The sequence below is a fragment of the Delphinus delphis genome, chromosome 1, assembly GCF_949987515.2.
Source record: "Delphinus delphis chromosome 1, mDelDel1.2, whole genome shotgun sequence".
In the NCBI taxonomy this organism is placed as follows: Eukaryota; Metazoa; Chordata; class Mammalia; order Artiodactyla; family Delphinidae; genus Delphinus; species Delphinus delphis.
In genome coordinates this window covers 73,459,289-73,475,034 of record NC_082683.1, presented here as the reverse complement: position 1 = coordinate 73,475,034, position 15,746 = coordinate 73,459,289, and the positions used below count along the sequence as shown (strand labels likewise).

The 15,746-nt window shown below is 36.2% G+C and overlaps 1 protein-coding gene across 1 annotated transcript in view; it reads right to left on the bottom strand.

The window, feature by feature from the left end:
- Window positions 1-15,746, bottom strand: part of SAMD13 (sterile alpha motif domain containing 13) — a 49,618-nt gene that overhangs the window by 32,192 nt on the left and 1,680 nt on the right. Inside the window, exon 2 of the mRNA XM_060024369.1 lies at window positions 12,592-12,676. Coding sequence (XP_059880352.1) covers window positions 12,592-12,676 — 85 coding nt within the window. The remainder of the gene's footprint in view (window positions 1-12,591; window positions 12,677-15,746) is intronic.

Here is a 15,746-nt window from a genome sequence, read left to right as displayed (position 1 = left end):
CAAGAGAAACAATGGGAACTATGACACTGCCGCCTGCAAAAAGGAGACCATAAACATGGTAAATTCAACAAAACGAGACAACAGAGCAATATGTTGCAGAGGAAGGAGCAAGGTAAAAACCCACAAGACCAAATAAATGAAGAGGAAATAGGCAATCTACCTGAAAAAGAATTCAGAGTAATGATAGTAAAGATGATCCAAGATCTCAGAAATAGAATGGAGGCACGGATTGAGAAGATACAAGAAATGTTTAACAAAGACCTAGAAGAACTAAAGAACAAACAACCAGTGATGAACAACACAATAAGTGAAATGAAAAATACACTAGAAGGAATCAATACCAGAATAACTGAGGCAGAAGAATGGTTAAGTGAGCTGGAAGATAAAATGGTGGAAATAACTGCCAGGGAGCAGAATAAAGAAAAAAGAATGAAAATAATTGAGAACAGTCTCAGAGACCTCTGGGATAACATTAAACACATCAACATTTGAATTATAGGGGACCCAGAAAAAGAAGAGAAAGAGAAAGGGTCTGAGAAAATATTTGAAGAGATTATAGTTGAAAACTTCTCTAACATGGGGAAGAAAATAGTCACCAAAGTCCAGGAAGCACAGAGAGTCCCATACAGGATAAACCCAAGGAGAAACATGCCCAGACACATATTAATCAAACTAACAAAAACTATATACAAAGAAAAAATTTTAAAAGAAGCAGGGAAAACAACAAATAATATAAAAGGGAATCCTTGTAAGGTTATCAGCTGATGTTTCAGCAGAAACTCTGCAGGCCAGAAGGGAGTGTCAGGATACATTTAAATTGATGAAAGCGAAAAACCTACAACCAAGGTTACTCTACCCAGCAAGGATCTCATTGAGATTTGATGGAGAAATCAAAAGTTTTACAGACAAGCAAAAGCTAAGAGAATTCAAAACCACCAAACCAGCTTTAAAGCAAATGCTAAAGGAACTTCTCTAGGTGGGAAACACAAGAGAAGAAAAAGACCTACAAAAACAAACCCAAAACAATTAAGGAAATGCTAATAGGAACATACATATCGATAATTACCTTAAATGTAAATGGATTAAATGCTCCAACCAAAAGACATGGACTGGCTGAATGGATAAGAAAAGACCCATATATATGCTGTCTACAAGAGACCCACGTCAGACCTAGGGACACATACAGACTAAAAGTGAGGGGATGGAAAAAGATATTCCATGAAAATGGAAATCAAAAGAAAGCTGGAGTAGCAATACTCATATCAGACAAAACAGACTTTAAAATAAAGACTATTACAAGAGACAAAGAAGGACACTACATAATGATCAAGGGATCAATCCAAGAGAAGATGTAACAATTGTAAATATTTATGCACCCAACATAGGAGCACCTCAATACGTAAGGCAAATGCTAACAGCCATAAAGGGGGAAATCGACAGTAACACAATAATAGTGGGGTGCTTTAACACACCACTTACACCAATGGACAGATCATCCAGACAGAAAATTAATAAGGAAATGCAAGCCTTAAATGAGACATTAGACCAGATAGACTTAATTGATATGTTTAAGACATTCCATCTGAAAGCAGCAAAACACAATTTCTTCTCAGAATATTCTCCAGGAACATTCTCCAGGATAGATCACATCTTGGGTCACAAATCAAGCCTCAGTAAGGTTAAGAAAATTGAAATTGTATCAAGCATCTTTTCTGACCACAGTGCTATGAGATTAGAAATCAATTAAAGGAAAATAACTGTAAAAAACGCAAACACATGGAGGCTGAACACTATGCTACTAAATAACCAAGAGATCACTGGAGAAATCAAAGAGGAAATCAAAAAATACATACAAACAAATGACAATGAAAACATGACGACTGAAAACCTATGGAAGGCAGCAAAAGCAGTTCTAAGAGTCAAGTTTATAGCAATACAATCCTATCTCAAGAAACAAGAAAAATCTCAAATAAACAGCCTAAACTTACACCTAAAGCAACTAGAGAAAGAAGAACAAAAAAAAAAAAACCCCAAAGTTAGTAGAAGGAAAGAAATCATAAAGATCAGAGCAGAAATAAATGAAATAGAAATGAAGAAAACAATAGCAAAGATCAATGAAATTAAAAGCTGGTTCTGGTTCTGTGAGAAGATAAACAAAATCGATAAATCTTTAGCCAGACTCATCAAGAAGAAGAGGGAGAGGACTCAAATAAATAAAATTAGAAATGAAAAAGGACAGATTATAACTGATACTGCAGAAATACAAAGGATCATGAGAGACTACTACAAGCAACTGTAAGCCAATAAAATGGCAACCTGGAAGAAATGGACAAATTCTTAGAAAAGTACAACCTTCCAAGACAGAACCGGGAAGAAATAGAAAATATGAACAGACCAATCACAAGTAATAAAATTGAACTGTGATTAAAAATCTTCCAACAAACAAAAGTCCAGGACCAGATGGCTTCACAGGTGAATTTTATCAAACATTTAGAGAAGAGCTAACACCTATCCTTCTCAAACTCTTCCAAAATATTTCAGAGGGAGGAACACTCCCAAGCTCATTCTATGAGGTCACCATCACCCTGATACCAAAACCAGACAAAGACATCACAGAAAAAGAAAATTACAGGTCAATTATCATGGATGAACATAGATGCAAAATCCTCAACAAAATATTAGCAAACTGAAACCAACAACACATTAAAAGGATCATACACCATGATCTAGTGGGATTTATCCCAGGGATGCAAGGATTCTTCAATATATGCAATTTAAACAATGTGATACACCATATTAACAAATTGAAGAATAAAAACCATATGGTCATCTGAATAGATGTAGAGAAATCTTTTGACAAATTTAACACCCATTTATGATAAAAACTCTCCAGAAAGTGGGCATAGAAGGAACCTACCTCAACATAATAAAGGCCGTATATGACAAACCCACAGCCAACATCGTTCTCAATGGTGAAAAACTGAAACCATTTCCTCTAAGATCAGGAACAAAGCAAGGTTGCCCATTCTCACCACTATTATTCAACATAGTTTTCTAAGTTTTAGCCAGGACAATCAGAGAAGAAAAAGAAATAAAAGGAGTCCAAATCGGAAAAGAAGTAAATCTATCACTGTTTGCAGATGACATGATAATATACATAGAGAATCCTAAAGACGCTATCAGAAAACTACTAGAGCTGATCAATGAATTTAGTAAAGTTGTAGGATACAAAATAAATGCACATAAATCTCTTGCATTCTTATACATTAACTATGCAAGATCAGAAAGAGAAATGAAGGAAACAATCCCATTTACCATCACATTCAAAAGAACAAAAAACCTAGGAATAAACCTACCTAAGGAGGCAAAAGACCTATATGCTGAAAACTATAAGATATTGATGAAGGAAATCAAGGACGACACAAACAGATGGAGAGATATACCATGTTCTTGGATTGGAAGAATCAATATTGTGCCCTATCAAATTACCAATGACATTTTTCACAGAACTAGAACAAAAAATTTTACAATTTGTATCGAAACACAAAAGACTCCGAATGGCCAAAGCAGCCTTGAGAAAGAAAAATGAAGCTGGAGGAATCAGGCTCCCAGAGTTCAGACTATACTACAAAGCTACAGTAATCAAGATAGTATGGTACTGGCACAAAAACAGAAATATAGATCAAGGGATCAGGATGGAAAGACCAGAGATAAACCCACACACCTATGGTCACCTAATCTATGACAAAGGAGGCAAGAATATACAATGGAGAAAAGAGAGTCTCTTTAATAAGTGGTGATGGGAAAACTGGACAGCTATATGTAGAAGAATGGAATTAGAACACTCTTTAACACCATACACAAAAATAAACTCAGAATGGATTGAAGACCTAAATGTAAGGCCAGACACTATGAAACTCTGAGAGGAAAACATAGGCAGAACACTCTTTGACATAAATTGCAGCAAGACCATTTTTGACCCACCTCCTAGAGTAACGAAAACAAAAATAACAAATGGGTCTTAATGAAACTTAAAAGCTTTTGCACAGCCAAGGAAACCATAAACAAGACGAAAAGACAACCTTCAGATTGGGAGAAAATATTTGCAAATGAAGCAACTGACATAGGATTAATCTCCAAAATATACAAACAGCCCATGCAGCTCAATATCAAAAAAACAAACAACACAATGCAAAAATGGGTGAAGACTTAAATAGACATTTCTCCAAAGAAGACATACAGATGGCCAACAAACACATGAAAAGATGCTCAATATCACTAATTATTAGAGAAATGCAAATCAAAACTACAATGAGATATCATATCACACCAGTCAGAATGGCCATCATTAAAAAATCTACAAACAATAAATGGTGGAGAGGGTGTGGAGAAAAGGCAACAGTCTTACACTGTTGGTGGGAATGTAAATTGACAAAGCCACTATGGAGAACAGTATGGACATTCTTAAAAAACTAAAAATAGAACTACTATATGATCCAACAATCCCACTACTGGGCATATACCCAGAGAAAACCATAATTCAAAAAGACATATGCACCCAAATGTTCATTGCAGCACTATTTACAACAGCCAGGACATGGAAGCAACCTAAATGTCCATCAACAGAGAAACAGCTAAAGAAGATGTGGTACATATATAGAATGGAATATTACTCAGTCATACAAAGGAACGAAATTGTGTTATTTCCAGAGACCTGGGTGGACCTACAGACTGTCATTCAGAGTGAGGTCAGAAAGAGAAAAACAAATATAGTATATTCACACTTATATGTGGAATCTAGAAAAATGGTTTAGATGATCTTATTTGCAAAGCAGAAATAGAGACACAGTTGTAGAGAACGAGTGTATGGATACCAAGAGGGAAGGGGGTGGTGGGATGAATTGGCACACGGGGATTGACATATATACCCCAGTATGTATAAAATAGGTAACTAATGAGAACCTACTGTATAGCACAGGGAACTCTACTAAGTGCCTTGTGGTGACCTAAATGGCAAGGAAATCCAAAAACGAGGGGATATATATATACATATGGCTGATTCACTTTGCTGTACAGCAGAAACTGACACAGCAGTGTAAAGCAACTATAATCCAATAAAAATAAAATGAAATAAAATAATGAAAAGGAGGCATATTACTGATGCAGAATCAAAAGGAGATGCAGAAAGTAGCACTAGAACCAGAATAGTAAAGAAAAAGGAGCCTGGCTAAAAGTATGTCGGAAATTTCATGATGAACAGCAATTGCAATTTGTTGGAGCAGAGCAAAAGGAAAAAAGCTGTTTGTTGTTTAAAAAATGGACAATATTAAGAGACATTTTTAGCAAAGACATAGTGAATTTGGTAACTTGCTTCTCAACAGTCAAAAAGAATTGATGACATTAGTCACCTGTAATCAAAATTAAAGGTACAATGAAACATTTTGAAGTGATTTTAAACAGAATCTGAGCTGATTCTGTATCTGTATGATACTAATGTTCAGTCTTCTAAAGCAGATTCCTGAAAAGTGTCATGTATACCATTGTTAAATCATTCAGTAAATATTTGCAAATGCTATGGATCAATGCCAGACAATGGAATTCTTAAAAGAAATAGAACACAATACATTTAATATCTGTGTTCTTTGCCTGTACTTGTTGGTTAAGTCATGGAAGAAATATACAAAGATTTATTGTATTGTTAAGTCCAATTCAAGGTTTCATTAAAACAAAAAAATGCTTTCCAAATATTCAATAATTAAAGACAAAAAATACTTAAAGACAAAAAAATGGCAGAGTAATTTATATTTTCTCATTGATATCAGACTACATGTAAATGAGCTTAATTTGAAGCTCCTAAAAAAAAAGGAAATGCTGATTTGTAGCCTAGCTAACCTAGCTAAACAGGCACAAAATTTCGTGTTAAAATTGAAACTTTTCAGAGTACAATACAATGAAATTAATTTTACACACTTTCTAACATAAATCAATTTTAAGAAAAAGTTGAAGAATGATTTGCTGACATTGATAAATTTATAGTTGCTTATAAATTTATGCAATACCCTTTTGAATTTAATGTTAAAAATATGACTTAAGTATCAGTAAATTTATTTAACTTGGACAGAGATAGTTTTGAAACTAATGCTATTGCTTCAAAGTCAAATCAAATCTTCTAAAAAAAAGAAGAACCAGTTGTGTTAATGTACATGCATACATTAAGAGAAAATAATTTTTTGGTACGTGGTTAATTTATTGGGACTTTTAGGTATGTTTGGAATTATTAGGGTATGTGATTCTGCTTTTTCGATTGCAAATTTTATGAAATCTAATAGAGATCAAGCATTTCTAATAAAAATTTGGCATCCAAATTGAGACATACTCTAAGTATAAAATACATAGTGGATTTATAAAATTTAGCATGAAAAATGTAAACTATCTCATTCATAATATGCTATATTGATTACAGTTCAAAATGATAACATCTTGGGTATTTTCAGTCAAATATAAAATATACTAAAATTAATTTCATCTGTTTAAATATGACCACTAGAAAATTTTAAATTACATACATGTCTCAAATATCATTTCTACTGAGCAGCACTTGTATATATCCAGAAACAGAATGGCTGAGTTATAAAATATTTTATGGTTCTACACTTGAAAATAATGCCAAATTGTTTTCCAAAGTCTCTGGATTATCAGCATCAACATCACCAGAGAACATGTTAAAATGCAAATTCCCAGGCTGAATCAGAAACTCTGGAGATGTGGCCCAGCAATCTGTATTTCCAAGTGACAAACTCAAGTTTGAGAAATCACTGTCCTAGTACTTAGAACAGACTTTAAAATACTCTGTACTTAGAAGAAATATGCCATTTTGGAAAGGGAAGTCCTGTCTTTGTTATGGTCATATTTTTGAATGTTTGCAACATCTACAAATCTTGGAGACAAAAATAGGCTTCTATAGCCTCCTGGTAGTGAGAGCCATACCTCTGGTGAAAGTGACTGAAAGCCACCTTTAAACAACCTAGTCACCCTAGTGCAGAAGAAAGGACTCAGGCTTCAGAACCCGAATACCAGCACCAGCACTCCTTAGCTCTGAACTCTTAAAAGGTCTTTTACCTCCTGGAGCTTTGGTATTCTCCACTATAAAGTGGGAATTATAGCACATACCTCAAAATATGGTTGTGAGGATTAACAAGGCTCACACGAAATGCTAGACACAGAAAAGGGACACCATAAATAGTAGCCTTATAAAACTAAAGCTCTGATCAGAAGCATGTGGCCAGTGAATAAGAGCCATTACCCTAGGCTTCTTTGGAAATGACCCTTTGTGAAGTACATTCCCTAGTAAACAACTATATTTTCCATATCTGGAAAACAAAATGGAAGCAACTGTGAGCCCCAGTTTGGGTAGATCTCAGAAAGAGCCTTAAAACTCTATGTTTAGGAATTCTGTATTATAATCTAACTCTACCCTGCCCAACATGTTAGCCGATAGCCACTTGGCTATATAAATTAACTGCAACTTCTATTTCTGATCAAGATGGAGTAACGGGGCCCAGATTTACCCTTCTGCCTAAAACAACTAAAAAAATAGACAAGATGTATGAGAATGGCACTCAAGGCATTCACTGGACATAGGCAATAAAGAACAGTGACCCCTGAGGGATGGGAAACAAGCAAGGTAAGCCGTATCCACTTTCTGCCTGAAGAGAGATTTTAGGCTGTGCCCGGGAAAGAGTTCTAGAGAGGAGAGAGCTACACAGAGAGAACTCTGGAGAGGTGTAGAGACTTCCCGTCAAGCGCTCAGCAGAGTACTGATTATCACATACACATGAGGAAACAGGCTGGGGAAAGAACCACGAAAAAGAGAAACAATCCTTAGAGATCACACAGAGATGGGAATGGTGCCTGTTTCCATCTGCCAGAGAGGAAAATCTCATCATTCAGGAGCATTGGTTAGAGTACAAAGATGGGTCTTACTTCAATAAAAGGGGGAAAATACCCTTAAATACAGCTCTAGTCCTGCACAACAATGCTTAAAAGAATCAAATTGTTTGTTTCCAAGTAATTTAGGCACATCCCAGGACAAAGATCAGGAATATTTATAGGAATACAAAAATATCCAACACCTAACAAAGTAAAATTCACAATACCTGACTTATAATAAAAAATTACCAGGCATGCAAAGAAGCAGAAAAATATGACCCATAATGAAGAGAAAAGCCAATCAACTGAAGCTGACTGAGAAATGATAGAATTAGTAGACAAGGATGTTGAAACAATTATTATGAATATATTTCATATGTTCAGAAGCTAGAGGGAAGAACATGTTAAGTGAAGACATGGAAGATATAAAAAAAAGACCAAGTTGAACTTCTAGAGATGAAAACTACATCATCTGAAATGAAAAATGCATTGGGTGGGATTAACAAGAGATTATACATTTCAGAAGAAAAGATTAGTGAACTTGAAGGGGAGGCAATAGAAACTATCCAAAATGAAACACAGAAGAAAGACTGGAAAAAAATTAACAGGGCATCAGTGAATTGTGGGACAATATCAAACGATTAAATAAACCTATAACTGGAGTCCCCAAAGGAGAAGTGGAGGGGGACTAAAAAAAATTTGAAAAATAATGGTTGAAAACTTCTAAACTAAGTCCACAAATCCAAAACACAAAACAAACTTCAAACACAAGAAAGATGGAGAAAACTACACGGAGTCTCATAATCAAATTGCTCAAAAATAAACGATAAAGAGAAAATTTTAAAAGCAGACAGAAAAGAAAGACACATTTATACAGAAGAACAAAGACAAGAAAAAGAGTAAACGTTTTCTCTTAACATCAGGAACAAAATTAGGATGTCTAATCTCACCACTTCTATTCAGCTTTTTAGTGGAGGTCCTATTCAGTTCAATAAGGTAGGAAAAAGAAATGAAAGGCATCCACACTGGGAAGGAAAAAGTAAAACTGTCTTTACTCACAAAACATAACTGTCTATGTGAAATATCTGATAGAATCTATGAAAAAGCCACTAGAAGTAATAAATGAGTTTAGCAAGGTTGTAGGATACAAGGTCAATATAAAAAAAATCAATTGTATTTCTATATACTACAACAAACAACTGGAAATTTAAATTTAAAAAGCACTTCCATTAATAATAGCATAAAAATATGAAACATGTAGGGATATAGACAAAAGATGTGTAAGACCTGCACACTGAAAACTATAAAACATTGCTAAGAGAAATTAAAGAAGACCTAAGTTAACAGAGAAAAATGCTGTTAATGAGTTGGAAAACACGATATTGCTAAGATGTCAATTCTCCTTAAATTGATCTATAATTCAATGCAATGCCAATCAAATCACCAGCAGGCATCTTTCTGGTAGAAATTGACAAGCTGATTCTAAAATTTATATGGAAATTCAAAGGACTAGGAGTGCCAAAACTAGTTCCAAAAAGAACAAGTTGGATGGCTAATACTACCTGATTTCAAGGTATATTATAAAGCTATAGTTATCCAAACAGTGTTGTATTGGCATAAATATATACAAAAATATCATTTGAATAAACTAGAGTCCAGAAATAGATCTACACATATATGATCAATTATTTTTCAACAAAGTTGCACAGACTATTCAACAAATGGCACTGGAACAACTGGATATCCACAGGCAAAAAAAACAACCACTGTGACCACCACCAAAAGAAAGACTTTAATCCTTATCCCATACCATGCACAAAAATTAACTCAAAAATCATAGTCCCAAATCTAAGAAAACATAAGAGAAAATCTTTGTGACCTTGGGTGAGGCAAATATTTCTTAGATGTGACACCAAAAGCACTATCCATAAAATAAAAAATTGATAAACTGGACTTCATCAAAATTTAAAACTTCTGCTCTCTGAAAGGCACTGTAGAGAGAATGAAAAAAAAAAATCACACACCACAAGAAAATATTTTCAAATCATGTACATGATAAAGGATTTGTATCCAGAATATATAAAAACTCTACGCAATAATATATTAAAAAACCAGCCCAATAAGAAATGGACAAAAGATTTGAACAGTACTTAAGAAGTCTATGGATAAAATAAGCACATGAAAAAATGCTCAACATCATCGGTCATTAGGGAAATGAAAATTAAAACCACACCTAATGACATAAAGAGCAGTGATCACACCAAGTTCCTGAGCATATAGAACAACTGGAATGCTCACACTGCTGGCGGGAATGTAAAATGGGACAACTAGTTTGGAAAACAGTTTGGCAATTTCTCACAAAGTTTAACATACACCTACCACACAGCCCAGCCACTTCATTCCCAGAGATTTATCCAAGAGAAATGAGTATGTCCACACATAGACCTGTACACAAGTGACCAAAGTGGCTTTAATTGTAATCCCTAAAAAAAATGGAAACGATCCAAATGTCCATCAACAAGTGGGTGGAAAAACAGTGAACAAAGTATTGTATATCCATACAATAAAATACTACTCAGTAATAAAAAGCAACAAGCTATTGATACACACTATAACATGAATAAATCCCAAATTAATTATTCTGGGTGAAAGAAATCAGATCCATTCCCTCCTCCCAAAAAAGTACATTATGAATAATTCCACTTATATAAAAATCTAGAAATCTATAAACTAATCTACAGTGATAGCTTATCAGTGGTTGCCTGGGGATATGAGGGAAGGGAAGGGCAGGAAGGAGAAATTACAAAGGTTTATGAGGAACCTTTGTGGGTGATAGATATGTTTATCCTAATTTTGGTAATGGTTTCATGGCTGTATACAAATGTCAAAACTTATCAAATTTTATACTTTAAACACATGCAGTTTATTATATGTCAGTTATATTTCAATGAAGCTGTTAACTTTTTTTTTTTTTTTTTTTTTTTTTTTTTTTTGCGGTATACGGGCCTCTCACTGTTGTGGCCTCTCCCGTTGCGGAGCACAGGCTCCGGACGCGCAGGCTCAGCGGCCATGGCTCATGGGCCCAGCCGCTCTGCGGCATGTGGGATCTTCCTGGACCGGGGCACGAACCCGCGTCCCCTGCATCGGCAGGCGGACTCTCAACCACTGCGCCACCAGGGAAGCCCTGTTAACTTTTAAAGTTGATTTAAACTGAGTAAAATTAAAAGTTCAGTTCATCAGTTACACTAGTCACATTTCAAGTTTTTAATTGCCACATGGAGGTCATGGCTATCATTGTGGACAGTACAAGTGTAGGGCATTTTCATCACTGCTCAGAGCAGCTGATCTAACTAACACATTGAAAAAGCATCTGTTTCTTTCATTCCTCCTCCATCTACCTACCCCAAACTTCAAAACTGGAAATAAGCATGGCAGCATGGCACTGATATATAAATTACGGGAGAAGTTTTTTTTTTGTTTTTTTGTGCTTTTTTGTGGTACGCGGGCCTCTCATGTTGTGGCCTCTCCCGTTGCGGAGCACAGGCTCTGGATGCGCAGGCTCAGCGGCCATGGCTCACGGGCCCAGCCGCTCCGCGGCATGTGGGATCTTCCCGGACCGGGTTACGAACCCGTGTCCCCTGCATCAGCAGGCGGACTCTCAACCACTGCACCACCAGGGAAGCCCACGGGAGAAGTTTTAAAAGCAGATTTTATTAAGTTTAATGTAAGTTTAATGTAAAATACACCTTCTATTCATAAACATACATAGCACACTATTTCCTCACTTAGGTATCACAGCTTCTATGGATTACATTTAATTAGTTTCTTCCAAAGCTCAAGTTGAAGGCAATTTTAAACTGACATGGGAAAAATGAAACAGACAGCACTGTCTCGAAACATACTTTTACCTTGTAAGCAAAGTGGTTATAGCTAAAATATAACTCATAAAAGAGAATATACATTTTTTTCATATACTTACAGATATTTTATGAGTTACTCTGAAATACGTAGCGTGTTTCAGAATATGCTACATAATGCAACTAAATTTTCTTATTTAAAAGAATCAAGCATATAACTCACAATAAATATAAACACAAGTTTCAACTGTAAGAACAGATGTAAAAAGAGAAGACTATGGTATATATGGAAATGTTTCACATTCAAGTTCATAAAATTAGGACAGAGAAGTCGTTAAACTTAATATTCTTACTGACGCTTTTATCCTTCTCTCCCTATAGCTTTCAGTTTTGAGAGGGGTGATTTTATTAAAAAAGACTCAAACTCTCTTTTCTGTTTCCTCCTACCACCACCTCACCCCTCCGTGTAGCCTGTGGACTTGGGAGGCAGAGTCTATGTTTGCTCTGTGTTTTTGTTTCAGTATACAGAACTCAGGGCTGGAATCTTCAACCCGCCCTGTTCCAAAGGCTGATACAGTAAACCTTGATGCACAGTTTGATGTCTGAATCATCTCCGTCTTAGAAATGGATACAGAAAAAGGCAATTGGAGCTGGGGGGAGAGGGGAGGTTGGTGGCCAGTGTAGACCAATCAACCAAGACAACCCCCAAACAGTGTATTGTACTCGATAAGCAAGAAGTATAAAAATAGAACCCAAGTCCCTCTGTTGTTTGTAGAAGCAGAACTCACAAGCCAGTTTCACTTACTTTTTTACACCGACAGAGCCATTTTCCTTGTTTTCCATGTCAACAGATAGCATGCGGAAGCTGCAGGTTTCCTTTACTTCAGCAACTAATCAATAAGGGAGAAAAGCTTGTGTTTAATTCTTAGAAAGTGAGAGAAGAATATATATTCTGAATCGGAAACATAATGGCCCCTTTTACAGCCTCACACCAGTTCATGTATGTTTGCTTACATCTCTAGTTCCCTCAGCGACTGGAGAGACATGATTAAACCTAAAGAACTGGAGGAGACTATTGGGGTGTGCTTTCATCTGTACTGGCACTCCCTGCCTTGACAATAAGCATTTGCAAATGAAATTGAATCCTCGTTCAAAACAAGTGCTGTGTGAACTGGCACAGCTTCCTCCAGGTGCCAAGCTCTCACTTAAGACATTGTAACTTATAAATGAGTCAAAGTCGAGAAAAACAATCCCCCTTTTCCTCCCCTTCCCACCACGGGCTATGATTTCTTCTTTTCTTACTGTATTTGTTTTTCTGTCCACTCCCACTGCTCCTCTGTTTTTTCATTGCGATGCAAAAGAGCACTTAAAGCTTTCGTCAGCAAGTATTCCCCTACCTCACATATTCTCAATGAAAACCTCAAAAACCCGTCTGTGAGATGGCCACACTGTGGTAAATCTGGAAGCTCACAAAAATGTCAGATAGCCCTTAGCACAGAAAGGTGGTACTGGTGTGTGTGTGTGTGTGTGTGTGTGTGTAAGACAGGGTAGGCAACTCGTTAGATTTATATAAAAATCATCAAAACATTCAAGGAGATATAGTAGCATCCATCACTTTGTCTTTTTGTTTAGTAGGAAGAGGACTGAAAAAATAAAATCCCTCCACAATTAATATGCAATTAGCAAGATGAAAAATCTATGAACAAAACTGCTGGAAAAAAAAAAACTAGTTCTGAAACGTGCTTGTTCTTCTGCAGCTGAAGCCATAAATTAAATACATTTCCTCTCAAATCACTTTATACTTCGGCACTCCTTCCCCTAGGGATTACTCTGACATGACAAGTGCATCATTCATTTAGTATATTCACAAGATTTTATCACTGTTAGAGAAGTAGATGATTAACAAATAATACTGTTAAGTGTGGGATTATCTTCACTGCTGATACATACACACGCGCACGCACACACACACACACACACACACAAACTTCCAGTCGCTAAACCACTTAGATCATCCATAGAGAAATCCAACATTTAAGATACATATAGATATTAACATACATCCACACACCGTTACAGAGTAGACAGAAGATAGTGCAGCTTACTCCATGCCAAAAGAATGATTTCACTTCAGTTGGAAACTGTTACACATTCACCATTTTCTAAGCATCTCAGAAACAAAACAAAACAAAACACTCACAATGATACTCTGCAACACCACACTACATTGTCTTATTATTATTTTCTCTTTTTGTGGAAGAGTAAAAAGAAAACCTACCTAGAAGCAACTAAAACATGTCATTTTTTATAGGCTTATCAAGAACAGCCAAAGAAACCCCAATGTTTTCTTTCACAAAGTAGGCTGGCAAAGGAATTCAATAAGGAGGTACAATTTGACACAGTGAAATAAAACCAGGCTGGCTCTCAGCCAACATGACGTTAGGAATCACACACAAGCTGCACCAACTGCCTTCTGGTTCATGGCTGACTTTTTAAAGCTACAGTGTGCCTGTTCACTTTTGCTAACTACCTTCAGCACAATTAGTGGAAGTGAATGAATCATGAGTCTCCAAACTGCAGAATTCTCCCTGCACCTGTCTTGTTCAAAGAAAAACAAGCTATATCAAGAGCCTCTTATTTTCTCCCTCCCCTTCATTGTTTCTGCATGTATTTGCTGCTGTTCTGAGCATGAATGCCATGTGTCAAACTATTTCTTTTTCTTTCCTGTAGGAGAAAAGAGAAAATAAGAGAAAGCCTGGTGCTTAGGCGCTATACCCAGTGAACACCCAGAAGCTGCAGTCCTGTTACCCTTTCTTCCTAGTTGAGACTTGCCAACAAAGTTTCCAGGGCTGGCTTTTAAGTAATCTCTTTGTGAGAATAAGGAAAGCACTGCCTAGATGAAAATCCTTTTATTTCATTATGCAGGAAGTAACATATTTCAGAGAGGATGCAAAGTAGATGACCAGATCTCCTGAGAATGCCCACATTCTTTAATTTTGGCATTCATCCTACCAGATGAAGTCAGCAAAAAATTCAAAATAAAACAAACCTTATTCTACAAAACAAAAACAATTAGTCTGGGAGGTTTCATTTTAACTGTTTATCCCAGTTGCGTAAAAAGCATAATTCAACAGATTCAACACTTATTGTCTATGAGCACCTGGTACTATATTAGTTACATATGAAAAAGAAGATCTTGTGCCAGCCCCCAAATTCATAGTATCTTCCACCACCATCCTAGGTCCCAGTTCTGGTAAGTGGGAGATGGAGTAGCGGCTGGGCACGATCTTTTGATTAAGTTACCCCGGTCAACCTCACAGTTCTCTTGCTTGCTTGGCTGGGAACTAGTGCTCAAGGGAAACATTCCCATTCCACAAATGTGCCGTACATACACTAGAAACATAAATGGTTGTCAGTGAAATAAACACCAATCAATATTTGCACACTTTTAGGTCAAGATGTCAACAAAACCTCTCAAGGTAGGGCAGAGAATTACAGGTTCTCAAGAAGGATCCTAGAAAAAGTCATCTGCTGCTGTAATCGTGTGTAGACTTCAGGCAGAATTGAGGAGAAAGCTGCTGGTCTCCCTTTCCTTTAGTACTTTTTAAGGGTACTAGAAGATCAGCAACTATGATCCAAATTTGCAACCTGAATTTCAAAGTCAAGTTTTTCCCCTTACTTATTGCAGAAATTATATTAGAAATTTTCAACTTCTTGAAAGATAGTCGCTGAGAAAAATTTCAAGGGCTGTCTCTGCCCATCTTTGCCATTGCCCCCTTGAAAGAGCAAATAATAATAATTTAGGAAAGAATTCTAAATGTTCTTATATTTTTGAGTAACGTTTTCTAAGCACGGCTCAAACAGGTGGGGTTTTTTTGTTTGTTTTACCACCACTGATCAAAATGATGAACTCTTCTGGAGATAGAGCACTCTTTCACCAACAGATTCCATAATGCTTTT